General features: G+C 30.8%; 2 protein-coding genes across 2 annotated transcripts; both read right to left on the minus strand.

Moving 5' to 3' along the window:
• Positions 1-342: 342 nt before the first annotated feature.
• LOC130804791 (uncharacterized) lies at positions 343-9,439 on the minus strand. Its single transcript, XM_057669385.1, has 3 exons — positions 8,252-9,439; positions 4,634-4,757; positions 343-1,249 (listed from the first exon to the last, which is right to left on the minus strand). The coding sequence occupies exons 1-3, from the start codon at positions 9,008-9,010 to the stop codon at positions 672-674; spliced, it is 1,461 nt and encodes a 486-aa protein (XP_057525368.1). The 5' UTR covers positions 9,011-9,439; the 3' UTR covers positions 343-671.
• Positions 9,440-14,823: 5,384 nt separating this feature from the next.
• Positions 14,824-15,938, minus strand: LOC130804792 (dehydration-responsive element-binding protein 1A-like). The gene has a single exon (XM_057669387.1). The coding sequence runs from the start codon at positions 15,886-15,888 to the stop codon at positions 15,223-15,225; it is 666 nt and encodes a 221-aa protein (XP_057525370.1). The 5' UTR covers positions 15,889-15,938; the 3' UTR covers positions 14,824-15,222.
• Positions 15,939-27,932: the final 11,994 nt, after the last annotated feature.

The following is a 27,932-nucleotide window of genomic DNA, read 5'->3' on the forward strand; positions in this document are numbered from 1 at the left end:
TTATATATGGTAGCAGTTTTTTTTAGAGTTTGAGCCGATTCAATTGATGTCGTCTCATGGTGAGACGGTCTCAATAAAGAATTAGTGTTAAATGAAAATTTGTGTTGATTCTATTAAAACATTAATATTCATACTCAAATACTCACTTTTAAATGTTTAATTTTAACATGTTATTTTAGATTTTAAATTAACACTTTAGTTATTACATTCCTTATTCTATTAAACTACTTGTATTAACCTATCTACCATAACACAATTTCATATAAGAATTGCTTTAAATTCAATTCAATTTAGTAAATTTAATCTAATTGAGTTCATTAGAGTGACTAAACATAACCCAAATATAAGTAAACCATTTATTAATGGGTACTAGCACCCAATAACCACACAAAATGCAAGTGCATTTACAAAACATTGCAAAAAAAATTAAATTAGTCCAAAAATCTCCATCTTCTTTTCTTGAGATAAAGAAAAAGAAGAACAACATACATTACATTAGAAGATCAACTCTTTTGTGCTAGCTATCTCCTATCTTATTAAAGACTAATTTACCATTAGAACCCTACCAAATATTCACATATAGTATCTCTTGGCACCGAGAATTAAATCTAGTATCTTACCTAAGGAAATTCGTACATGCCAAATTGAGACAAGATTTAATTCTCTATAAATTAATCTGCAAAGGAGTTAGAAGAGCAAAATTCAACAATAAGCTCTTCCAATAAATTAGCCAAAACCTCTTCTCCAAGCTTAGATGTTACCTCTTCTTTTTGTAAATTAGCATCTGTAGGCCACCAACCTTCATCTTCCATGTCTTTAATATAAGCTTGCCTCTTATCCTTCACTTCCCACCCTAATATTAACTTATCATAGTGCCCATTAAGCCAATCCTCGGCCGCATTTAGCAACGTGACATATGTTTTTTTGGTAACATTTTCTCGAAAGAAATCTAGTAACAAATTTTCAAACTCAATTTTGTGGGTGATTTTTTTTGGTATTTTGGCCTTTGTAATGTTAAGTAGGTCTTGTGCTTGTTTTTCGACTTTGTTTTCATGACTTTGTTCTTCGTCTTCTTCTTCGTCGCTTTCACTAGACAAGACATAGCTTGGTGTTGAACAAGGTTGGATGGAACACTTAGAAGATTGATCTTCTATAAATGTGGAGGACATTAGGGTTTCAAAACTAACGGCTTCAAGTGCTGCTAAACACTCGAATCTCCCTAGCTTTTTCATAAGTCTCTCTTTAGTCCCTGCCAAACGAGATAAGTTAATTTATTCAGTTAAAAAACAGAATGTAAATAAATTTTTAGCTAGAGATGATACATATATATATTGCATTACGATTCTTATGGTCAAAAAGTGATGGTTGATCTTTGTGGTGATGTTATGTTGATGGATGGTATTTTGCTCAAAAATGTGCTCTATGTCCCAGCTTTTCAATTCAATTGATTTCGGTTCCTAAACTTTGTCTTGATAATTGCACTGTTGTGTTCTTTCTTAATGAACTTGTGTACTTCAGGACCATTCAAGGACAAAGGTTCTTGGTAAACTTTCGAATGGCCTTTACTATGCTGACATTCCTCATTCCACTAATTCCTCCATTCAACAACAATCTACATGTGTAGCTGCTGATTCTGTCAACTCAAATAAGACAAATTTTGACCAAGCTAAGTTGTGGCACCTTAGACTAGGTCACTTACCTTTTTCACAACTCAGGATGTTACTTCCAAATATTGATGTAAATAAGATTAATGAATCTACCTTCTGTACTATTTAACCTGCTGCCAAACAAACCAGAAGGCCATTTCCTCATAGTCATATCAAGACTACTAAATGTTTTCAATTGGTTCACATTGATGTTTGGGGTCCGCATAGACATACTAGTCATGATGGTTGTAATCTTTTTTTTAACCATTGTAGACGATTTTACACGGGCCACGTGGTTATACTTAATGAAATCCAAGAAACAATATATTTCTTTCCTTTAACATTTTTATGCTTATGTTGAGATGTAGTTCCATTCTAAAATTCAAATAATTCGGAATGATAATGCTAAAGAAATGTGCGAAGGTGAATCCAAAGCCTTTTATCTCCTTCATTGCATTCTCCATCAAACCACTTGTCGTGACACCCCTCAACAAAATGGGGTTGTCGAACGTAAGCATCGACATCTCTTAGAGGTAGCCTGAGCCCTTTCTTTTCAATCCAATCTCCCTATATGTTTTTGGGGTAAGTGTGTCAAGACTGCCACCTATCTCATAAACTGATCCCCTTTACTCATTTTAGGCAACATTTCTCCATATGAGAAACTCTATGATGAAAAACCCAATATCTCTCACCTAAAATCCTTTGGTTGCTTATGTTTTGTCTCCACTCCCACACACAATTGATCCAAATTTCATTCTTGAGCTGATATATCCATTTTCATAGGATACTCCCTTACTCAAAAGGCCTACAAAACTTACAATTTTAGCTCTAATTCTTTTATTTTTTCTAGGGATGTCACTTTCCAGGAACATCACTTTCCCTATCACTCTATTGCCCTTCCTAATTTTCCTTTATCTAGCTTCTACCTCCCTGCACATACTCCTATTCCCTCATATGATGCCTCCTTTTTACCACCTACTCCTTTTTCCGCCCCTATTCCCACACTTGTCTCACCTACTCCCTCTTCACCCTCCCCTGCTTTCTCCTTTCCTACTCCAATATCTGCCACACTATCTCCAACTAATTCTATCTCTATTCCTCATGCCTCTACTTCCCCTATATCCTCTCCACGTGAGTTACCTTTAATTGTTGATCTCTCTCTTCCTACTCCTTTTCCTCCCGCTCCTACCCGTAGGTCTACCCGTGTCACTAAACCCCCTTTACATCTTCAAGATTTTATTTGCACCACTTCTCACTATGTAATTTAGTTCACTTTAACTCTCTTTCTATTTCTCATCAATCTTTGTTAGCTTCTCAAAGTCAGTGGATTAAACCTAAGAATTATAAGCAGGCAGCTCAGGATCCTTTGTGGGTCAGGGCTATGGAAACCGAACTTCAAGCCCTCCAAGCCAATCATACATGGGACCTTGTTCCTATTCCTCTTGGCAAGAAAACAATTGGCTGCAAATAGGTTTATAAGATTAAGTTTAAAGCTGATGGTTCCCTAGAACGATACAAAGCTAGCCTTGTAGCTAAAGGTTACATGCAAGAGTATGGGGTTGATTTTCATGAAACCTTTTCCCCTGTGGTCCGTATGACAACTATCCGATGTATTCTAGCTCTTCCTGCTTCTCATCAATGGCCTTTACACCAGCTCGATGTTAATAATGCGTTTTTACCTGGGGACCTTAATGAAGATGTTTATATGCTAGCCCCTGATGGTCTGTCTTATTCTCCTAAATTGGTTTGCAAACTCTGCAAATCTCTCTACGGTCTTAAACAAGCATCCCGCCAATGGTTTGCTAAGCTTACTAAAGAGCTCCTTTTACAGGGTTTTACTCGATCAGAGCTAGATTATTCTTTGTTTACTCACAAGGATAATGATATTATCACTATTGTTGCCGTATACGTGGATGACATTATAGTGACAGGAAACAATGCTCCTCTTATATCTCAGCTTAAGTTACATTTACACAGTACCTTCAGCATCAAGGATCTTGGCCGGTTGAGTTTTTTCCTTGGGCTTGAACTTGCTTATTCTGCTAATGGGATTATTGTTACTCAACAGAAGTTTAGCAAGGAGTTAGTTAGAGATTTTGGTATTTCCAACCTTAAACCCCATGTTACCTCTGTTCCTTTAAACCACAAATTATCCTCCTGACTCCCTTTTAATTCCTAATCCCACATTATACCGCAACTTAGTTGGTAACCTCAACTTCCTAACTCATACTCGTCCCAACCTCTCATACTCCGTCCAGACACTTAGCCAACACATGCAAAAACCCACCTCTGTTTGTTTTGATGCTCTTGTCCGTACCCTTGGTTACTTATCTGCTACCTTAGGACAAGGTATCCTCCTATCTGCCTCTGATCATTTAACTCTTCAAGCCTACTCCGACTCTGATTGGGGTGCCTGTTCGGACATCGGACGTTCTATTTCCGGATTTCTTCTCCTTCTTGGTCAATCACTCATTAGTTGCTCACATACCTTCCTAGTTCTTCCCAATTAGCAGATGTCTTCACCAAGATAGTTCCTTCTGTTCAATTTCACCACTTATTAGCCAAACTTTGCATGACTAGTCCAGCCAAGTTTGAGGGGGATGATATGACTATTATTAGCTCTCCGTCAGTGCCTTGTATATTTGTAGTAAGTTTGTAATGAGTTTATTATGTGTACTCTTGACAGTTGGTCGTTCTGTAGTAACAAACTAACAAGTACCTGTATAAAAAGGCTTCTCCTACCTTTACCCAAAGGATACATTGAATATACTACGCACTCTTTTCTTCTCTCCTTTTCTTTGCTTTGTTGTGCTCCAACCTCTCACATAGATAAAATTATAAAAGAGAATAGATTTTAGATCATGAGATTAAAAGAGAATTATGGTCCATGGGGATCATGACCGAAAGAAGAAAGGATGCGATGTATGTAAGTAGAACAATCGTAAATAATAAATTAGGTGCAAATTAAATAAGATCGAAAAAAATACCCTTTATTCTGGATGCTCTAATGGTAAAAGGTGAAGAACCTCCTTCCTCGTTGTATGGAAAGTCCAATACAGAAATTGGACTTGATTGTTCTTTTTCATCTTCTACATTCAACCATTTCATCTCCTGAATTTTATTGGAGTGAAAATATACAATTAATTAATAATATATAAATAAATAAATAAAAGTATCATTCTGTTCATTTTTAAAATAATTTGAAATATAGAATGAATTAATCATAACTAATCTAAGCTAAACTTTTTAAACTTGAAAACATTTATTATCCTCATCTACAATTAATATAATTTTGAAATCATTTCTTTTTTTAAAAAAAATCCTCAATTACAACGACCTAAAACTTTCTCTTTGCTTTCTTTATTTCATATTAAATGTGAATTTAATATTTTCAATAAATTCGAGTAATTGATGCACACAAATTCATTTTCAAAACAAATCATGTCCATAACTAAACACTTTATCGAAGTAAATTCGTGCATGTGTTTTTATGGCTTTACCAGACTTATTAACTTAAAGGCTTCGACGTGCAAGCATCATCCCCATTTAATTGGCCATTCCTGTTATTCAACATATTAACGCTAAAAGACCCAAGCATCATAAAGGCCTTTTAGATTTTATCAATTGTAAGTAAAGATTCTAATTCTAATAACTTAGTCCTGTAACGGTTTATTTGATTATAAGTATTAAATTGTGAGAATGATAATAAAAATTTTGTGCAATTTTGGTATGAAAGTCTTTTGGCGATGTAATGCTTTACCGGATATATTAGGCTATTAATAGTCTATGTTCTACATTAATTATCTCATTATCTTTATAAAATTTATTTAAATACATTACGTTTGTAGCCCATTTGGTAGGTGGTAATAAACTATAATAATGAGAATGAAAGTTAATGTAATTTTAGTTGAAAATTTTTTTGGCTACATTAATGGTCATACTTGTCTAACTTTAATCATCTCATTTTCTTCATAAAATTTGTTCCAATGCATTACCATTGAAAAGGGTGGTAATGAAAATTTTTAAATAAAATTTTTTTTTGTGATTAAAGTTTCATCCCCATAGGAGTGACATGAAACCTTTAATGAAATTTTACACCGTAAATTATTTCTATTACTAAATTTTAGTACCACTAACTAAAACGGATCGTAGGAGATGTAGTATTTGACAATTGATTGTTAATTATTGATGCTATTGTTTTCATGATACGAAAACAAGCTTTTCAGGTAATCAGTAATCATAGAAGTATTATGTTGTGATAAAGAATCCTTGAAATAATTATGCACAACATTTTTCAAATGAGTGTTTAATGCCGTATTTAACAATTGATTATTAGTTACTGCCCACCAGTGCTGTTAGATTGTTTAACAAGTCTCTAATAACATTTACATATTTATTGGCTATTAAAGTAGTTGTATAAGTCAAAATTTAAAGCAAACGTAACAATTGTAGTAATTTTTTTTCATTTTGGTATAATAATTAATTTTCAGTTGGCTAAAGTGTTAATGTATGTTAAATTACCTTCAATTAAACAAAATAATTAAGACTTTAATATACAACTCACTATAACAAACTCAAATTAACATTATTTTACATGCATGCTATAGACTTTAAAAAAAGATGTATAGTTTTTTAAAATGTTACCAAATAATCACCGACAAATTGTATTTGAATCACCTATTTAATGTAATCATATTAGCCATCATTATAAGTCATAAAATGATTCAGAAAGAAAAAAAACATATAAAATGATGCTCCAGTAAAAGTAGAGTAAATTATAATTGCCAGTTCCATAGGAGGATAGTACGAGTATTATAGAGTATAATAACACTCCTATTTAATGGATCAAATCCAGTATATCGAGGTGCAGGATCGTCAAATGGTCTAGCGAATCTCTCTGCCGTAATCTTGCTGTGGCACACAGCGTGGCAACAACAACGGTACAGATTTTTAATTACAATACACTAGCATACTCATATACTTCCTCCGTTCCATAATACCCGCTACATTTTTTATTTTTGGCAATTTCATATTACTTGCTACATTTTCCTTTTTAGTAATAAAATAATCATTTAAAATTCTAAGTTCTTCTATTTTTATTCTACTCTATACTCTATACTCTATAATAAAATATTATATTATACTCTATAAAGTAACCTAACAACCTAATTTTTCTTTTTCTTTTTCAATTAACAATAATAAAATACTATACTCTATTAAGTAAACTATCAGCTACATAGGAAGCATTACCTTTGTTTTCAAATGCTCTTCTCATTTTCTTTTTGCATAGTTTTTAAAATTTTTTCTTTTTGCATAGTTTTCAAAATAAACTTTAAGTATTATTATCTCTAAATATACATCATGAAAAATTATAAAAAATATATAATAAAAAGTATATATTAAGATGAATTTAATGAAATCTCACATTAATATATTTTATCATCAATATATGTCTTAAAAATTTTAATAAATTTTCTCTTTTTAAAATAAAATATTTTAAATAAAAAAAAACATTAGAAAAAAGAGAGTAGCAAATTTCAACAACTAAAAGTTCTCCTAGAATCAATGATACACTCCCGCTGCCGCACGTGAGAGTTGAGACTCTTGCTCATTTCCTCACTTCTCGCCCCAATTAATTAATATTTGAATCTTTGAATTGTAGTGGATATTATTTTAATTAAATAGTAGTGTAAAGTAATGATTGTATTGGAAGTATGAGGTTGTAGTGGATATTATTTTAATTAAATATTAATGTAAAGTAATGATTGTATTGAATGTATGAGAGAGAAAAATAATTATAAATAAAAGAAAATTGGTACATTACGAGAAAAAGAGGGGTTTTAAGGGGTAAAAGTGAGATAAAAACTTTCTAAAAATAGAAAGTATTCTAAAGTGGAAGAACTTTTGAAACTACCTGTTATAGTAATGCGAAAAATCAAAAAAGAACGGAGGGAGTAATAATTAATTAATATTTCATTGCTTTTCTATTTTTTGATTTCTTGCTTGATTTTATTAATCAATTAATTTAAATTTAAAACTTTTTTATATTTACGGTCCTAGTTTAAAAATAATTAAAAATAAAAAATCATATATTGTAATAAATTTTTACATATTTTCATTTGAAAAAGTAAAATTAAAGTTTATATACCATTAAAAATAAATTAAAATCATAAAAGTCAAACGTTATTAAATTCTTTGACATAAGGATGATTTGTTAATATTATTAGACTATATCATTTATATGCCCTCTTATTCACTATTATTGTTATATTTGATTTTATTAATCATTAATTTAAATTTAAAACTTTAAAATGTTGATGTTTTCTTATTGAGTGTAAACTTTTAATATATTTTCTTAAAGAGTTTAAGGTTACATAAAATATATATTGCGGTCAATAAGTTTTATTATTTTTATTTTATTTATTTAGTATAAGACCAAAAAGTCCATATAACTTGATTTTCAAATGAGTAAAACCAAAGCAAATAAACAGCAGAGATTGCATCTAAGACTAAACTGAAAGTTAAATCAACGGCAAAAAAAAGTAACCAACACAAAAAACATTAATAAATAAACCAATTTTAAAATTAAGAAACCATTTTCTCACCTTAGCTAATACCGCAGGCTCAACGGAATCCTGACCGGTTATTCCGCCAACTCTTTTGCTGACTTCTTTTTCTCCTTCTACTTCCATTTTCTCTCTCCTCCCAACGACATCGTTTTCACTAGAATCAGACGTAAAAGTAATGTCGTCAGACCAACTACTCTCACTTTTACCGTCACTGTAATTACTTACACTCGTCGTTGAAACATTCGTAACAGTCGTATCATTAGACAAATCCAACGGCTGATACTTCTCCGTTCCAACAACCCCCGAAGATATCCACCGTTCAATCTCATCATCATCACCATTACTCTTCTTCATAACCATCAAATTACCACTTTTTTCTTTCTTCCAGAAAAAACTTCTCCTGAACAACTTCTTCGAGAAACTTCTAGAAAGAAAGTTTTTCCCATCACTAGATTTCAAAGAATTTTTCGCCGGATTATTAAACGGAAGAAACTTAACAGCGTTAATCACCGCCATTGAAGCCTTTTGAAGAGTTGAAGAAATGCTACGGTTTCTCGTAATCATACGTTTCGCAGGTTTAGAGTGATGATTCCGACGGGATCCCATAACTTCTTTCTCGATAAGGTTGCGAACCGTAACACAACATTGTCGACGAGGAAATGATCGGAACCCATTTGAAGAACATGAACTCATGTCATCTCCAAGGTAATCTTTCAGCATCCATGGCTTCCGATCAGCTCTAAAGGATGATTTTCTGAATTTCTCTTCACCACACATATACACCACCATAGCCATAATTCAATTTTTGGGTTTCGAATAACTAGTGCTAGTAGTATATATAACAGTATTAATGGTGTATGGCTCTAAGCAATAAATTTAGAGGGTAAAAGAAGGAAGAAAAAAAGCTGTAAGTACAGTTGGTTATGGTGTAAATGCAAATGGGGAAATTTTAAGATTCACCAATCAGCAGAGTACTGAAACTTCTGCTACCTGCCATTAATTATGAAACAGAGACAGAAAGAAAAGGAAGAAGCAAGGAGGGAAATCAGAAGAAGGGTTATGAGTTAAGTAGAAAAAGAGGGAAGGAGGGAAAGTTCGAGGAGGTTAGGTTTGGGTTAATTAAGTGAAGATCTCAAGAAGCTTTAATGGAAAATTTTAGTGAAAGTTGAAGAAATGGAGAGAGAGTGAATGAGTTAGAAAGGATACTTCCTTGATCAAGAAATACAAAAATTTGAACCATAAATTTTATTATTAAAATGAATTATATTAGAGGAGTTGATTTGAATTATATTGACGGCCTGTTTGATTAGTGAGATTAAACGGTGGTAATGGAAAAATTTTGATTATAAAAAATTTTTTCAATACCACCTAATACCACCTCTCTCAATGGTAATATATTGGAATGAATTTCATGAAGAAAAATGAAATAATTGAAGTTGGACAAACATAACCATCAAAATAATCAAGAGATTTTTCAACCAAAATTATACTAATTTTTTATTTCCATTATCAACTATCAAACCGGGGATGTTATGTCTCTAATAGACTTGAATGCGACCAAAGTTGACCTTTGAAAAACTTTTTTCCTTTTTCTATTACATTGAGGAGAGTTAGAAAAAATCAAATTTATGTTTTGAATCAACACAAAAAAAATTAAATTTTGAAATACTTGTTATATTATGATTATTGATACTATTTATTATTTAATCTAATTTTATATTATATATTATATATTGTGGCTAATATGTACAAAAAGTACAATTAAGTAGGATCTTGTATGTTTGAATTGTCTAATTGCATAATTTAATAATATTAATTTTTTATAATTTTTATATGGATATAGTTCAATATATAAATTATCAAAATAACAAATTGAATTAATTAAAAAGTTCAATTTAACAAGTATAATGAAAAAGAAAAAGTACGTAAGAAACTTAATACCAACTTTTTCCGTTCTGAAAAATTGCTACATTACGATTATTGATATTATTCATCGTTCAAACTTATTTTAAATATTGCGATTAATGTGTAAGAAAAAATATAGTCAAATGAGATTTTATTTGAATCATCTATTCGCATAAATTCATAATATTAACTTATTGTAATTTTTTTATGTGCATAATTCAATATATAAATAATAAAATAATAAATTAAAATACATAAATAGTCAAATATAATAAGTATAATAAAGTTTACTAAAAAAATTACTTTAACTAAAACAAAACTTAATTTTTACATAAAAAATTAAAAAAAGGGGCGAATAGTGATATTAATTTGGTGCTTCAGTGTTGAGACTTGAGTGTATGTGGAAGTAAGGGAGAGTGTACATGACTCCACGTGTGGCCAGGTATTAGTCTCTACTCGATAAATAGATGCAGATTTTGAGGGTCTTTTTTTAAATTATTCTTCTTCTAATTTGTTTCTTTCGTTGGTATTTTGTCCATTGACCTAATTTTAGTGCCTATGTGGGTAATGATAATCAAATTAATTAGTGCCTAAATTATCAACTACCAAGTTTTTAGTGACTTTTAGTTTGGAAAAACAATATATATATATATATATATATATATATATATATATATATATATATATATATATATATTCTCTCCTATTTAATTAAAATATTCTATTGAATTGACCAAATATAATAATCATAAGAATTATGGTTATCATAATATCGATTATAGTGTGTAGACGATGTAGTATAGACTGTTGTATAGTGTGTAGGAGGCCAGGGCCGAATTAACCATAAGGAAGCATAACATGTATATATATTTTTCCTATTCTATTCCGATCCAAATGTAAGCTAAGTAGTAAACAATAATAATTATAAGGATTATGGTTATCAAAATATCATGATCTACGATTTAACAACTTTACAATTTAAAATAGATAAATAATTTGAATTTTAAGTAGGATCTTAATAATGGTAGGATTGTATAATAGAATTATAAAACGATTTTATGATCTTATGGTTCAATGAACTAATCTTACAAGGATAGTCCCATAATAAAAAATATATTATATTTTAGCTTTTACTTAGATATAAATATAAGTTAACAATACAAAAATTATTTAAAGTATATCATTTAATGAATAAAAAGAAAAACTCAAATAAATCTTTATTTATCATCTCAAAACCAAACTAAAATGAAGAAATGTGACTGATAATAAAGTATCCTATAGCATTAAAACATATTTATAAGTTCTAACGACATTATGATCCGATTCTACCAATTTCAATCCCACCTTTTTTGATCATAGGTGAAATTATTCTAACAATCTTGATAAGGATGATTGTGGTAATAAACTACTTCATATTGTTAAATTGAAATAAAAATTTTGTAAATAGCTAAACAGATCAGAGCATAGAAACTTTGATTACTTAATTCCACAAAGAGTGAAGACCGTGTAACGTCTTTATCAATCTATTAATTACTCTAGATAATAAATCCTAAATACTTGAGCTTGATTATACCTGCAAGGCTGTAACTACATCTTTTGCAATTGTTACCTCCGGACCATCATCTTGCTCTATATCACTAAAATTGCATTTTAAATATTCAGTTTTTGTATAACTTATATACAACACTTTGCCTTTTAAAATCGCCATTTAATCTTCTAATTTAGTATTAACCTCTTTGTTAGTTTCTGCGACCAACACTATATCATTAATGAACAGCATGCACCACAACACAGTTCCCGGATAGACTTAAAAAACTTATTTATGATGACTGCAAAAAAAAAAGATTAAGTGTCGATCTCTGATGTAAACCTAATTGGAAATTTGAAGGTAAATATTGGTCTTCAAATAAGACAAAACTCTAATTTTTTATTGTTCAAAATACCACATAAATCCCAAGAAAGATAGTTGAATGTCTTAATCTTTGACGACGGGCCTAAACCAAGGTTGGGAATCTAGAGGGATTTTATTAATGGTGGGCTGATAGCCCGATTACTCGATACATATTTACTTGATTTTGTAGATACCTATAAGGATCCGATATAACACCACAACACCGCAAAAGTCAACGAAGCAAAAACGACTCTTTCCGAAATCATGAAGAGAGTAATTTCTCATCTCAATTGTTTATATCCAGAACAATCTAGAACTTTCATGGTAACGGACTATCGGTAACTCGTCTTTTTCAAAACCATAATTTTTATAAAAGATTTTTCTCAAACATATAGTATATTTACTTAAATCAATTAGTCCATGGATTTGGATTTAATTGAAACTGCGAAATTAATTTATACTCTCTTCAATTAAGAGGAAATGACTTTTTTTTGCGCAAGTTCATTTTAAATAACCCATTTCTATTCATACTAACCAACTTTTTATCAATTTAACGTTAAAATTTTACTTTAATTTTAAAAAGATTATGTCTTTTTTACCAATTAACGGTAAAAAATTACATGTCACCCACTTATTTAAAGTGATACCTATTCTTAATATTTATGTCAAAACTCTTATGGCCCATTTAGTAATCGGTACAAAATGGTGGGAATGTAATATGTAAAATTTGGTAGAATATATCTCTTAACAAATGTAATGGCCATGCATATTCTCTTTCAATAATCTCATTTTTTTTACAAAATACATCCAACGCATTACCATTTGAACATGTTATTAGGTGGTAATGGAAAATTGTGAAAAAATATTTTATCATCAAACATTCATTGATGCCATGAAAATGACATGATACATTTATATCATGAAAATTCACACTACAAACCATTCTCAATTATTTCAATTAGGAGTGTTAAACAAATGGGCCAATAGCTCAAACAAATAACGACAGAAAAAAGATAATCCTTTTAGAAGCTGAAATGAAGTAAAACCAATTTGGTAGTAAAATGAATTACTCCTTAAGTTTATAACAAAACATATTTTTTTCTTTTTTCGACTATGACCAATGACAAATAATGAAGATTGCAAAGTTTTCTATATATCCTTCAACAGAAAGAAATACCTTCGCTAGCTTTAATACAGGATAGTAAACCCTATGAAGGAAACAAAAGATCAGCCCAATATTCACATATCCTAACTATATGCCTAAATATATGTAAAGAATATTGCATGAGATACGTTGACATAATAAGCTATTTTGATACTCACCCTCAAGTAGAAGTATGAAGATCCCGAAAAACACCAAATTGGATTTTGCCAAGCACGCACTTTACTGTCTATTTGGCAGGTGGTAATAAACGGTTGTAATGGAAATGAAAATAAGTGTAATTTTTGTTGAAAAAGCTCTTAGCTACCTTAACGGTCATACTTGACTTCAATCATGTCATTTCTTTATAAAATTTCTTTCAATGCATTACTATTGGAAAATGTGGTATTAGGTGGTCATAGAAATTTATATGCAAAAAAAATTTTGTGAATCAAAGTTTCATCACCATGAGAATGACATGGAATTTTTGATGATATTTTACACTATAAATCATTCTCATTACCACCATTTAGTACCATTAACCAAACAGATCGTTAGTGAAAATACTGGGCAATTATTCACCTATGCGAATATAAGAAGTTTTAAAAGTACCATTAAGAATTTTATCACATATCAAATGGCAATCCATCTCAATATGTGTAGTTCGTCCTTGAGATACAGGATTAGAAACAATATGCAGAGCTGCTTAAATGTTGCAATAGAGTTTTATTGGTTGAAGATGAGAAATGTCAAGACAATAAAGCATTTAGCCATTTCAACTCACATGAGATATATTGAGATATTTACTTCTAATAAGATATTTCGGTACACAACTTATATGTAGATAACAAATGAACTATTTAACTCAGATAGATGTAGTATTCTTGGGCCTCTTATGTATAGTAGTAGTTTTGGGTCCATTTGCCCATAATAGGCCCAAGACCAGTACACATGCATCCATCAATCAATAGTCTTTGATTTTGTTTCTTTATAATGAAGTCCGATGGCTTTGGTATTTCCTTGGGTTGCATATCTAAGGAGGTACGTTACGCATCTACGTAATACAGTTCACATTTTCTCATTATTGTTGGAACTCAGACACTAAGGTGACCTAAACAATGCTAGTTTTTAGGACCGGAATAAAAATATGTTAAAAACTTTAAGATTTTATTTTTTTTATTCTTTTTTTTTAAAAAAAAATTTAAAGCTTAAAAACAAATATGTAAACTAATGTAAAAACATTGCAAATGTCAACTAATGTTTTATGACTTTATGTTTAAGGGGTTTTGTGCAATCAAATAACTTATACATGATCGGAATCATCCATTCTAGTTTTAGTTATTGTTTGTTACTTTTAGTACGATCAAATCATTTGTGATTCAACTAAGTTAAATTTCATGCATCATGGTCACAATATTAAACATTGTTGTGCCCTTTTTTATTCCCACCCAGTCTAGCTTCTTTTCATTAATGTCACTATCTTTTTTTTAATTATAGAATAAAGCTAAGTGAAAAGGAGTACCAGATGAGAAACAAATCAATAATTTTGCCCCAGAAAAGTGGTATTATTTCGACTGAAATAATATTCAATTTTATTTCCATTTTCTATTACTGAGAATGACAAAAAAATTGAAATAGAAAAAACAAATTAGAAAGAGGTTTTTCAACCCTTTAAACATTTCCTTTTAAAGTGTTTAGTTATGAATAGTATATATCGACCAAATTAACTAAATAAAAAGAAAATTGTTATAGTAAAAAAAAATATCGCTATCAAAAAATAAATTGCATTACAAAGGATTAACTTTAAACCAAACATTTTTAGTCTTTTTCTAGCTTTCCCACCACAACAAAAGGACAATCTACTTCTAAAAAAGAATTCTAGCTTTATAGCTTTATATTACACTCTTGGTTGAATTAAACACCTAGCATGCCTGTATAATAGGTGAACATGAATAAGAAATTAATGAAGTAACAAAATCCAATGTCTACATACTCCCATTGTAACAGTTTATCGCGATCGAAATATAAGGCGTACCACAACCCCAACAAAAATCATATTTTTGCACTATCTTAAATAGAAAAACTCCATAGTGAGACTTCACAATCATCACTTTCAGTATGATCATTCCGGTTAAACCCACCACCATACGGATCATGATCAGGTGGAGGAATCAACATTCCTTGAGCCATATTAACCAATAACCCCGGCATATCAAACATTTCTTCTTCATCCATATATTCCTCTAATACATCCTCACCCCCACTCTTCCTTACTTCAACATCCCTTCTAGAAACTTCCTCTTCCATTTCCATATCTTTCGTACCACTAGTTTCCCCTACATTCACCTCCACCTCCTCCCCTCTAAAAGCCTCCGCCGCCTCTGCTGCCGCCTTCTGAATATCCCTCGTGTCAGTCGACAAAGGCAGACGCAACCGCCACGCCGAATCAGCAAAGTTCAGGCAAGCCATCCGACCTCTAAGCGCTAATGCAGCTACATCATGTGCTCGTGCAGCCATCTCAGCAGTCGGGTATGTTCCGAGCCATATTCGTGTCTTATTATTAGGTGCCCGAACCTCACAAACCCACCGATTCCCATTCCGAATTCTTACTCCCCTGTATACCGGATGCCTCGTCTCCTTAAACTTTTTTCTCCCGGCTCGCTTTTTCGGACAACTCGCCGCTAATATCACCTCATCATCCGAATGTGTACACCTTCCACCATTATTCGTGTCCATATTTTGATCGTTTTGAGTAATTTTTATGTGTTAGTTAATTATTAGTAATTAAATTAAATCATACTAAATATTAAAACAATTAATATAGCCATAGAAGTAACAAAAAGTTAAGCAGTGTTCAAGATATGGGATTAACAAGGTAAGACACGTGTAAACTATTTGTTACGCGGAATCTGATAAATTAAGGTTTTTTTAAAAAAAAATTCCAATTGTAGCAACCTAGCAGTAGTAGTATCTTCTTTTAGTCACAATCATTTGTCCTTTAGTTGCTAAATAAGTACAGCTGTAAAATGGGTAATTTACCACGTGTCCAGATATAAGATTGTACTTTTTAATTACCACGTGTTGAATTGGTATTGGATGACAGCAGGTTTCCTAAACTAATTTACTGTAGTGTGATATTTTGGGTATCTTTTCAACTATTTTGAAGGAAATAAAGGGACAGCATTAGGAAAAAGACATTTTAGCTCAAATTAGAGGGAGACAACAAAGTTGTTCTTGAGTCACAGTTCCACAGGAATTCTACACGTGTCTAATGGTGGTGATTTGGTGTCTTCCATTAGTGAACTTTAGCCAATAGGCATCTGTTTTTTTATATTTTATAGATGGGTATAGTCATATACTCCTAATTGAATTGTTTATGTAGTGTATTGTGTGAAATTATATAATATTATGCACTAAGCTAAATTGTCTTTTGTATTGGACATGAAAAAGGGGTCAAAATGAGTTATGCCATGAGATATTTTGGATTGATTTGTTCAAAGGAAGCATATGGGAGATTGAGGGAGCATGAAATTAATGTGTTTAATGTTTTTATTACTTAGAATGGGCAACAAGTTTAAAATAAAGTAGAAAGGTGGTACTGGTATTGGTGAAAATTTAGGGAGAAGTGGAGAATTGTATGGTTTGTTTTTAGCTTTATTTGTGATATCATGTTCACTATTTATTTGGTTTGGATGTAATTATGTAGGGGACATTACATATTTTCTTTGTTCTGAAATACTCGCTATGTTACGGTTATTGATAATAGCTGATGTTTTTTAATTGAGTTTATTCTTTGATTGTGGCCCTCGCTTAAATAAAGACATGGAATTTCTTACGGAGAATTGAATATATGTCAGTTACTCGAGAATGAGAAGTTGTTATTGGTTGTCTTTGGGTGAGTTTGTTTGATGTTTTCTTGGATGTGGTATTGAGTTGATGCTATCGTGTGGTCTAAGCCTTGAATTGAAGGAGGTCGATTATAACGGTCATGATCACAAAGAGTAATAAACCATATTGTGAGAGTATATAAGCATCAACTTAATGATTGAACTAGACCATTAGATTATATGAGTTTGGAAATTACCATCTTCATTTCTATTTTGTGTTTCATTCACTTCTTTACATTTTTCAAAATATATGTTTAAGATAAAGTAGAAAGGTGTTATGGAAAGAATAAGTTCATTGGTGAAATTTGGGGAGAAGTGGAGAATTATATGGTTTGTATTTTTAGCTTCATTTGTGATATCATGATCACTATCTATTTGGTTTGGATGCATAGGGGACATTACATACTTTCTCCATTCTGAAATATGCACTACATTACGATTATTAATACTATTCATTGTTTAAGTTTATTGTGTACATTGCAGTTAATGTGTAAGAAATAATTTAATTATGTGGAATCTTGTTTGAATCGTATAATCACATCTTTATTGAGACCGTTTCACCATGAGACTGCCTCAATTGGATCAGCCCAAACGCTTTAAAAAAAACTGGTACTCTACAATTCAAATTTTATTGTTTCTAAATGTTTTTTACTAATGGGCTGCTTGCATAAACTCATCTTACAATGAGACGGTCTCATATAAGACTTATTGATTAACTATTGCATTTGTGACAAATTATACTCTCTCCTATTCATTTGAGTTGTACCATTTGGGTTGGGCATGCATATTAAGAAAGTGGGGGGACCACCTTAAATAGTATAGGCATGTGATGTAGGAGTATTGGTAATGAAGTTGATTAAACTCTAATCATTCCCTCCAATCTGAATAAATTTAAATTTGAAGGGAAAATTTAAAATTGTTCAATTATATAATTAAAAATACAAAGTCTTCATAACCATTAATTAAATTACATAATTAAAAATTACAAAGTCTTCATAGCCATTAATTAAATTACATAATTAAAAATTACAAAAGTCTTCATAGCCATTAATTAAATTACATTATTAAAATTTACATCCTGAATAAATAAATTTACATTTCATAAAGGGGGTTTGTATCTATACTTCCACTTCCTCCTCGATCTCTTCAACACTTTATTCACGGCTACAAATAACGAACACTTTTCTCAGGCCATGTGTCATTTCGTTCATTGACTTCAGAAAAGAGGTCAAACAAACCGAATATGCTTTTGTTGTATACCTTAGTCACTATTTTAAAAATGCGCCAAAAAACGAAAAATATTAATGACCAGAAGATGCAAGCAAAACGATTTACATTCAACAGGATAATGCAAAACCACACTATCTAGACAATGTTCCAATATTCAGGGAAGCTGCAAATCAAGGTGAATTCAATATCCATTTAATTCAACAGCCTCCAAATTCCCCTGATATGAACGTGTTAGACTTAGGTTTTTTTTAGTTCTATTCAATCGTTACGACACCAGAAAGCAACATACAACTACACTGAATTGGTTAGGGCTGTGACAGGTGCTTTTGAAGCTTTAGAACACCACACATTAAGGCATGTTTAGATAACCTTACAAACATGTAAGGTTGAAGTACTTAAAAAACTTGGTGGTATTGACTACCATATTCCACACATGAACAAAAGAAAACTAGCTAGGGAGGGGAGACTACCAGATTATTTAACAGTTAGGAAATCATTTATGAGTCACTCCGACATTTGGATGCAAATCATTTAGAGGTTGCTTTACTGTACTTGGGAATTGAAGACCAAGAGGTTTTCCGCTCAGCAACAGAACCAACAACATTTAATGTGAGTCAGCAGGAATACCAGCAGCATCAACAATCAATAGAACCAACAACATTTAATATGAGGCAGCAGGAATACCAGCAGCATCAACAATCAATAGAACCAACAACAGAACCAACAACATTTAATGTGAGGCAGCAGGAATACCAGCAGCATCAACAATCAACAGAACCAACAACAACAGAACTAATAACATTTAATGTGAGGCATCAGGAATACCAGCAACATCAACAATCAACAGAACCACTAACAACAGCACTAACAACAACAGAAGTATAGCAACACTCAGCAGCAAAACGACCATCAACAGCAACCAACCAGTAGCAACAAATCCAGCAACACTTTTGGGATTTTTAATGGCAAAATGTTTAAGGTTAAACATCATGTTGATTCATTCAAGCTGTTTATAACTAAACATTTTATGGAAAGTTTTTGGGATTTTTAATGGCAAAAAAATCATTTCAGGCGCATCTCTCAGCAAACATAATGTTTTTATCATTGAGATCCATAAACATACTCTTTACCTCCTAAAATCATGAAGATTGGTGCCACTGTGAGTGTGTATATGGATTTTTGTAGCAACTAACAAGCACTCTTTTCAAAAATCATTGAGCTTTTCTTTGGCTTCAATAAAAAAAATCATCACAGACCAACATACACGAAGATGCATAATCAAAAATAACAAAAATGCAATGTTAGATCATTAGTAAGAGGGAAAGAGTAACCGTTTCACATACGAGAGAAGGGCTCCTTAACATCATAAACAGTGTCATCATCTTCCCCACCATAATCTTCAGAGTCAGATGAAGGAAAATAGTCATCATCAGGTAGATCAAGTCCCAAATCAAACATAGCCGAAATTTCTTCATCCTCACTGTCCATTGTTCTTCCCCAACTTGGAGAGGTTTCAATAAAAGAATGTGGTGAGGAAATATACGAATTTGAATCTTCACATTCACCAAACAACAACTTCAGTGCAGGATGAGAGAGAGAAGAATTAGGTGACTCCATTAACGGTTCTAGGGTTTCAGAAAAGAGGAAGATGAAGATATAGGGTTTCAGAAGGGCGACTTTATTACCGGATTTATGGTTTCAGAAGGATTTCACAGTAACGCCGTCAAAGAAGAACACATGAGGAAGATGAAGATCTAGGGTTTCAGAACGGGGAAGGGTTAATGAAAGGGTTTAAGAATGGGGGAAGGGTGAATCAGAAGGGGAGAGGGTTAATAAAGGAGGGAGTAATTAGTTAGAGTATTAATTAGGATTGTGGGTTTAATTAGTGTAGGTAAGTTTTTAAAATGAGGATGTTTTGGTAGTTATAAAAATAGTAGAAGAGCAATTTGGTCTAAATGTATGTTCTAAAATGGAAATAGAACAATTGAGATGAATTGCCCAAATAAGAAAATAGGACAACTCAAATGAATCGGAGGAAGTAATTATTAAAAATTTTGATAAGAACAGTTAGAAGATCATATAGTAATTCCTAATTAGTACTCCTATGTTCCTTGCTAAGATCAGTTTTTAACTTATAAATTAAAAATTAATAACAAATTAAGGATAAAGAATAAATAGTGTTATTTTTAAAATGATAGAGGTAAATCGGAATAGAAGAAGTAGCTAATGACTCATAAAGCGGCCAACATGTGACTAATGGATGATTAAGATACTAGTAATACAAGTAGTAGTATGTCCTTTCAAAACAAATAATCATAGCCCACAGCTTCAACAAGAAGTGATAGCTGTCACTCAGCTTTCAAGTCTCAACTTAAAAATAGTCATAGAATCAACACTCAACGGAGACAAAAAATAGCACGAGTATGAATATCAGCTCAAGTACTTATCAACTTTTTCATTATTTATTTTACGCGCTTATCCCACACACTCACCTTTATATCCACTCCCCTACTTAAAAGTTTTTATTTGTCATTTTGGATATTATATTTATTATTTCAAAAAAAAATTTTGTATTTGTATCACAAATTTTAGATAAAAATAACCTTGTTTATTTTCATTTTAATATTTAATAATGCTTATATTCTCTCACATATCTTCCATTAACATCGTTTTACCGTTTTATATCCCTTATTAAAATATCATTTTTTCATCAGTTGTGGTCCACAAATTTTTTGTACTAACTTTCTTTTAATATTTTTATAATATTTATGGTACCCATTTTTCCATTATCAAATTTATTATTCAATAAAATAATACATGTATTATCTAAAATATTTAATTTTTTAATTATCGTATTCGGAGTACTAATTAGGAATTACTATGATCATCAAGTGTTCTTATCAAATATTTTAATTATTATAATTTGTCACACATGCAATAATTAATCTAACAAGTCTTTTATGAGACCGTCTCACCATAAGACGCCCCATAAAAATAGCTCAAAAAATTAATTTGCTATAATTTTAGAGAAAAAATTAATGAAACTGAAAAGGTAACAAACACTTTTAGCTTTTGAATCACCTCATATTAAGTCGTCTCACAATAAGACAGTCTTAATAAAAAATTTGTATAATTAAATGCCTCAATAATCAATACTTTTTTTTGAGATAGAATAATCAATACTCTTATCCCACGCACTTCACTCGGGTCATGATTAGTTGTAAGCCCAAAAGATACGTTTGTTAGAGTCCAATTTTTTTTATCGTAACACGAGGCCGTTTGGGCTGGGCTTCACCCTAGTGTTTTCTCGATCTACATAGCTCTACAATTATTTGAGCAATCTTTGTGAAACATTCGGTGAGATTTAGTTTATATGCTAATAATTTATTAGTTAGATTATTTAGCTTATATATGACGTATATTTTACAGTGAGACCGTCTCGTACAAAAAGTTAGAAAATAAAATTGTTGTGAGAGATCGTCTCTAATTCGGTCAGCAATGTAGAGTAAGTTACTCGACATGCATTAAGGATATTGTAGGTAGGCGTAGGTACTTGCTTACTCGGTGAACACTAAGGATATTGTAAATAGGCATTTAAGATATTGCTAGTAGGCATTAAAGATACTGTAAGTAAACATTTAACGATGATATTAGCAGGCGTTAAGGATATTGTAAGTAAACATATTAAGATGATGTAAGTAGGCATTAAGGATACAGTAAGTAGATACTAAGATGATGTAAGTAGGCACTAAGAATACAGTAAATAGGTCTTAGTTTTAATGGGTTGAGTCTGAGATACGTCTTTTATAGAGATGATCTTCTAATAGACTAGTTGATTAATTGCATTATTTATCGAAAATCTTATTTATATATACCTCCATTAAGTTGTTCCAAATTAGCTTAGAGTTGAAATTAAATTGATTTGGTTGTAAATCTAATATTCACAATGAATAATCAACTGAAATAAAATAACTCTAAAAATACGTTGTATGACATTGATGCAAAACCTAACTGCTAATTATCAACACACTTTTGGTTCGATACAAATTTGAATTCGCCAAAAAAAATTTGCCTGACTTTTTTAAATCAAAAAATTGTTTATAATTGAAATTGATTGTAAATTAATCGTTCGAAAATCAATTAAAATTCAGATGTCAAATCAATTCATATCTTATACTTTCTCCGTTTTACTATATTTGCTACATTTGACTTTTTACACAATCCAATACGTTATTTTGATAATTTATATATTGAATTATACACGTCTAAAAAGTATAAAAAATTAATATTATGAAAGTATGCGATTAAACGATTCAAACAATATCTCATTTGACTATATTTTTTCTTATACATTAGCCGCAATATATTAAATAAGTTTGAACGATGAATAGTGTCAATAACGAAAATGTAACGAATATTTCAGAACGGAGGAAGTATATCAACATTATACGGGCGCATATACTTTAGTATCCAATATATATCCTCTCAAAGATTTACTTACATGCATTTAAGTTATCTTTCCCGTGTAGTTACGTCTTTTTATCGTCTCGAGCCGGGGGACTCCTTTGGTCGCGCTCTCCTTTATGAGTATGAGTTGTCGCTGTCTTTCTCTCTCCAGACCCTATCCATGGTTTTTCTATGAGCAGGATACACTGAGTAGAATAATGATGATATATCCTCTTAAGGTAACCTAAATTTAAGAGATGAACAAATTGGTAGACAATCTTAATGAGGTAGATGTTAAATTGAGGTAAGACTTATTTTGAATGTCAATAAATAATTAGAAAAATACGATATGCACAAAATTCATAAGTCAAGAAGATATCATACCAAAATTATATAATAGTAGGAAGAATCACTCTAATAACTTATAAAATGTGCATATATTTTTCATCTAAATACAACAACCCTTCACATGCGAACCTAGTCAAATTCACATGTTGGGGTAAATAAATTGAAAAAGAAATGCCAATCTTTCAAATACGAAAATAAGAATGGTAGTACAATTTACCTAGACAATATATTCTGCAGGATAGTCCCTGCAATGGTGTGGGGCACTGTCACCTCGTTGGCCTAATGCTGTCCATTGGCTAAAGAATTTTAAGTCAGTCAAAACGACAAAAGTAATTCTATACAGTGTATTGTTCAGAAACGTTTCTTTTAATTATTCCTCCTTTACATGTACAGTACAGTTAAGATATACTCCTTATTACAGGGGTTTGAACATTGATCAAAAGTAAAAAAAAAAATTGATAATAACAAAAAGGTTTCTTATGTCAATTGCACAAATTGTAATTATATTTCTAGAATTTTTTAATCTATCGCTTCAATTTCTAAATGTGATAGATTTATTCAGAAATAACGTTAGAAACAGCTACGAAAAGAAAATAAATTGCAGAGTGTAACAAGTCTATTAACTAATACCACACGTGTTTCAGTTTGGATTTTCAGATTTGATAATTTTCAGTTTTGGTTTGAGTTTCGGGTTTGATCGCATTTGAACAACTCTAATAAGATTTTTGTTTCGGTATTGAAATGAGAAAGTGCAAAAGATACTTAAAATACTTGAAAATAAGGTGTAGTCGGGGACAACTGTTAGTATGCTGAAAGTACTTACAATCCTTCCACTAATGAGACCTCAAATCCTGCAATACAACGTTTGCCGTGCCCGGGGGTGATTTCCCCGAAAACCCCTTTGACGCTCAAGTCAGATTGGGAAACAAAAAGTAATGAATGTATGATAATTAATGAATGCAAGATTAACGGATTGTAGGATGAGTTCTGATCAATTGAAGAAATATTTGGTTAAGTATGGATTGTAAGTAAAAGGACGATATATTTTTGCGGAGCGACGGTAGGAATATAAAAGCTTCCCCGTAAATGAATGAAGCAAAATATATTTACAAATTATAATGGTAGAATGAAAATTAGATGGTGAATTAATGTGGAAGTTATGGGCATGATGAGTGATAGTGGCAGATTATGATAAGTAGTGGATGGTTATATTTAGGTTTGAGTAAATGTTTTATGTGCTTAATTATTTATTACTCCATAACAACTCTAGAAATCAAAGTGGGAAGACGCAACTTATTTTTTAAATATCCAATATACTTGTAAAATATTTGGGTGAAGTTTTAGAGAAAGTTGCCAATTAGGCGTGTTAAATATCAGATATACTTTTAGACTCCTTTTTATAATAATAGAATAGAACATAATTAACCTAGTAACTAAAATAAATGAATGATTTGTCTAAGGAGTGTTGGAAAATAAAAATATTTTAACTTTGGTGTTTTCTAAAACTTAATACCCAAAATAGTGTTCTTTTAGGCAAGGAGTTTTACTAAGCTAAAATATTTGGTTTGGAAATCCTATCCTAACAATTAACTTAATAAATTGTAGTTATGTTGTTATTTATCTTGTATTTATTGTCTTATATTTTTGGATCTCTATGAATAAGAATGTTATTGAGTGACTTGTATAATCACAAATCTGTCAATCGGCTCTACGGTAAACGGTTGATGTTACTATGCTATTTCAATAAGAATATTATAATATGCTATTTGATGTTTAATTTGTTACTCAATCTATCAATAAGAATATAACTATACTATGTTGATGTTTACTTTGTTAGTCAATTTATCAATTTACTTTGTTAAGCAATGCATCAATTGTCAGAAAACGAACTATACTTTATTATCCATCGTTAATGTACTCACATTTTATTTTGATTAGCAGTAAACGAAGAAGATGGTAGCATTCACATCAAATTGCTACTGCACTTTATAAAAGCTAATTATTCACATCAAATTGCTACTTCTTTTTTTTTCTTTTTTTTTTTTTTTTTTTATATATCAAAGTTTGCATTTTTTTTAAACAAAGATCACAAGGATAATGCTATCTTCATTTAGAGATAGCCTTGCACATTGCATATTTTTCAAATTGTTATATTTTTTTTTTGAGAATCTCTGTTGAATTTGATAATGGTAAATATAGGTTTTTGCTTGCAAAGATAGTAGTTTCGACAAACATCTTTATTGATTTTGACTTTTGAACTTGATTGAGATTTTTGGTTGTATGTAGAAGTATTTTTTGGACATTCAGCTGTTTCTGTAAGACTTGTGGGATTTTTTTGAATTTGTTTAACACATATATTTGCTTGACAAAACAACATTATCCTCTTGCATGTTTGGAATTACCAAACCAAAAACATGTAGCTTAGTAAAACTATTTAACTATATGAACACCATTTAAAGAATTAAGTTTCAGGGAACACCAAAGTTGAAATTTTTTTATTTTTCAACTCCAATTAGACAAATCACTCAAAATAAAGAAACCACTCCTCCATAAACTATTAACCATTACTCCATGATCTCAAAATTAACTACCCACTAACATAACAACTCTACTAAATATATAATTCTTAAAATAACTAATTCCTAAATACTTCATGAATTCTGGTGTTTTGCTCAAATTTGAAAGCTTTCACTTGCAAGTTGCTAACAATAATTACCATGAGATCATTTTGTTGTTTATATTTTGAAACTTAACGATCTTGTTCCTACACTGCTTTGCAGGGTCCGCGTTACAGCAAGAGTAGCGGTCTAAGGCCCTGTTATTTTTCAAGGGTCTAAAAAATTAATATATCTGATTTTATACTAAATATAAAAATATAATATTTTTAGCAATACATGTAAATCTTCGTGTTATCTGTGTCATTAATTTTCATAATTAATGACGATTTTGAGTTTTTGTCTAGTAGGTATGTTTGATTTTTTTTTTCATTGATAGTATTCAACCTAGCTAACTATGTAGTGCTATTATATTAAAAAGTAGTACTGCCATAGGCAAAGCCACATCGGGGCTCCCTTGTCGAAAATGCGATTCTTTGTAATTTTGGCTTTGGCGCCCTTACTAATATATTATATAATTTAAAGACTGCATAATTGTAACAAAAATTAGTATAGGTTAATGGTTGAGATTACATATTTGTAATCTAAGGTTAATGAATCAAACCCAAATTTAAACTATTGTTTTATAGTAGACTAATAAATTTTATTAATACTATAATGTTATTACTATTTATCTTTCATAATTTCATATTCATCCTTTTTTTAGTATGTGTGTTTATATTTTTGCTATCTTAATTTAAATAGTGCTTTTTTTTTTGGAGCCTTAGAAGGCAAATATATGAAGTGAAAAACACATGTTCTTTTAAAAGGGGTAATTATAGGAAAACTTCAACTATATTTGTTAAATATAATTTTTGCTATGATTTAAGTTTATTTCAGTCAATATAATTTTAAAATTTTCATATTTTAACTAGTTTATACATAATAAATAATTTGCTAGTATATCAACAATTTGACCCCCCTAACTCCAAATCCTGATTTCACCCCTAGATACTGCTATTAAAATTTTATTTTATTTTCTTCTTTAATTAAATTAGGAGTAATTGAAATAAAGAAGACTTTATTTAATAAATATAATATGTTAGTTTCTTATCATCACTTGAAAAACGGACATACATATTTGTGCTCAACAAACTCATATTTAACTTTTGCTTATGGCCCTTAAAAGTTTGGAGATAGCCCTGCTGCTCTGGAAATTCTCTTATAAAAAGTTTTAGTATGATTTTTTTATTATGCTGCGAAAGAGTCTATTTAATGTTACTAAATTCACTATGCAATTAGAAATTTAAAGTAGTGACAATTAAATTAAATGTCACTAAATATACCTCAAAAAAGTATATTATGTTGTAGTGTTTGTGTGAGTGTCAGCATGTATTATGCCATGCTTGGACTAGGTTGCACTAAAACAGACACGGACACGACACGGGTACGGGAAAACGCCAACTTAAAAATGGCGGACACGGGGACACGAAAATGGTAATATAATAAATATATCAAATTAAAGAGAATTTTACAATCTTTCATTTGATATATGTAAATAAACACTTTAAAAACATAAAACACACATAAAATGCAAATAAGTACCAAATAAACAACATGAGTATTTAAAAATAGTCATACAAACCAAATCAAAGAAAACCAAATAAATAGGTAAATTTAAGATTTAAAAATCAAGATTAACAAATAACACATTAACAATTTAACATTAACAAATAACAATTAACAAATATTCAAAGAGGATATAAAAAAAATCATGAACAACATTTCAACTTTTCAAAATTCAAATTACAAACACATGAACAATTTAACATTAACAAATAACAATTAACAAATATTCAAAGAGGATATAAAAAAAATCAAAAACAACATTTCAACTTTTCAAAATTCAAATTACAAACACTAAGATTAAGAATTTAAGATTAACAAATAACACATTAACAATTTAACCTTAACAAATAGCAATTAACAAATATTCAAAGAGGATATACAAAAAATCAAGAACAACATTTCAACTTTTATTTATTTTTTTTTTTCAAAAAAACGTGTCATTGACTGCTTGTCGTGTCCCTTGCCGTGTCCATGCCGTGTCCGCGTGTCCGAAAAAATATTAAAATATTGGACACTTCATTTGGCGTGTCGGACACGGATTTTCGCGTGTCCGTGTCCGACACGTGTCCGACACGGGACACGCCAGTCTAAAGAAGTGTCCGTGTATTCTAGTGCTTGGATTGGGTGTAAATGTTTAAGGGGGAAA

This window comes from Amaranthus tricolor, chromosome 17 (assembly GCF_026212465.1).
Source record: "Amaranthus tricolor cultivar Red isolate AtriRed21 chromosome 17, ASM2621246v1, whole genome shotgun sequence".
In the NCBI taxonomy this organism is placed as follows: Eukaryota; Viridiplantae; Streptophyta; class Magnoliopsida; order Caryophyllales; family Amaranthaceae; genus Amaranthus; species Amaranthus tricolor.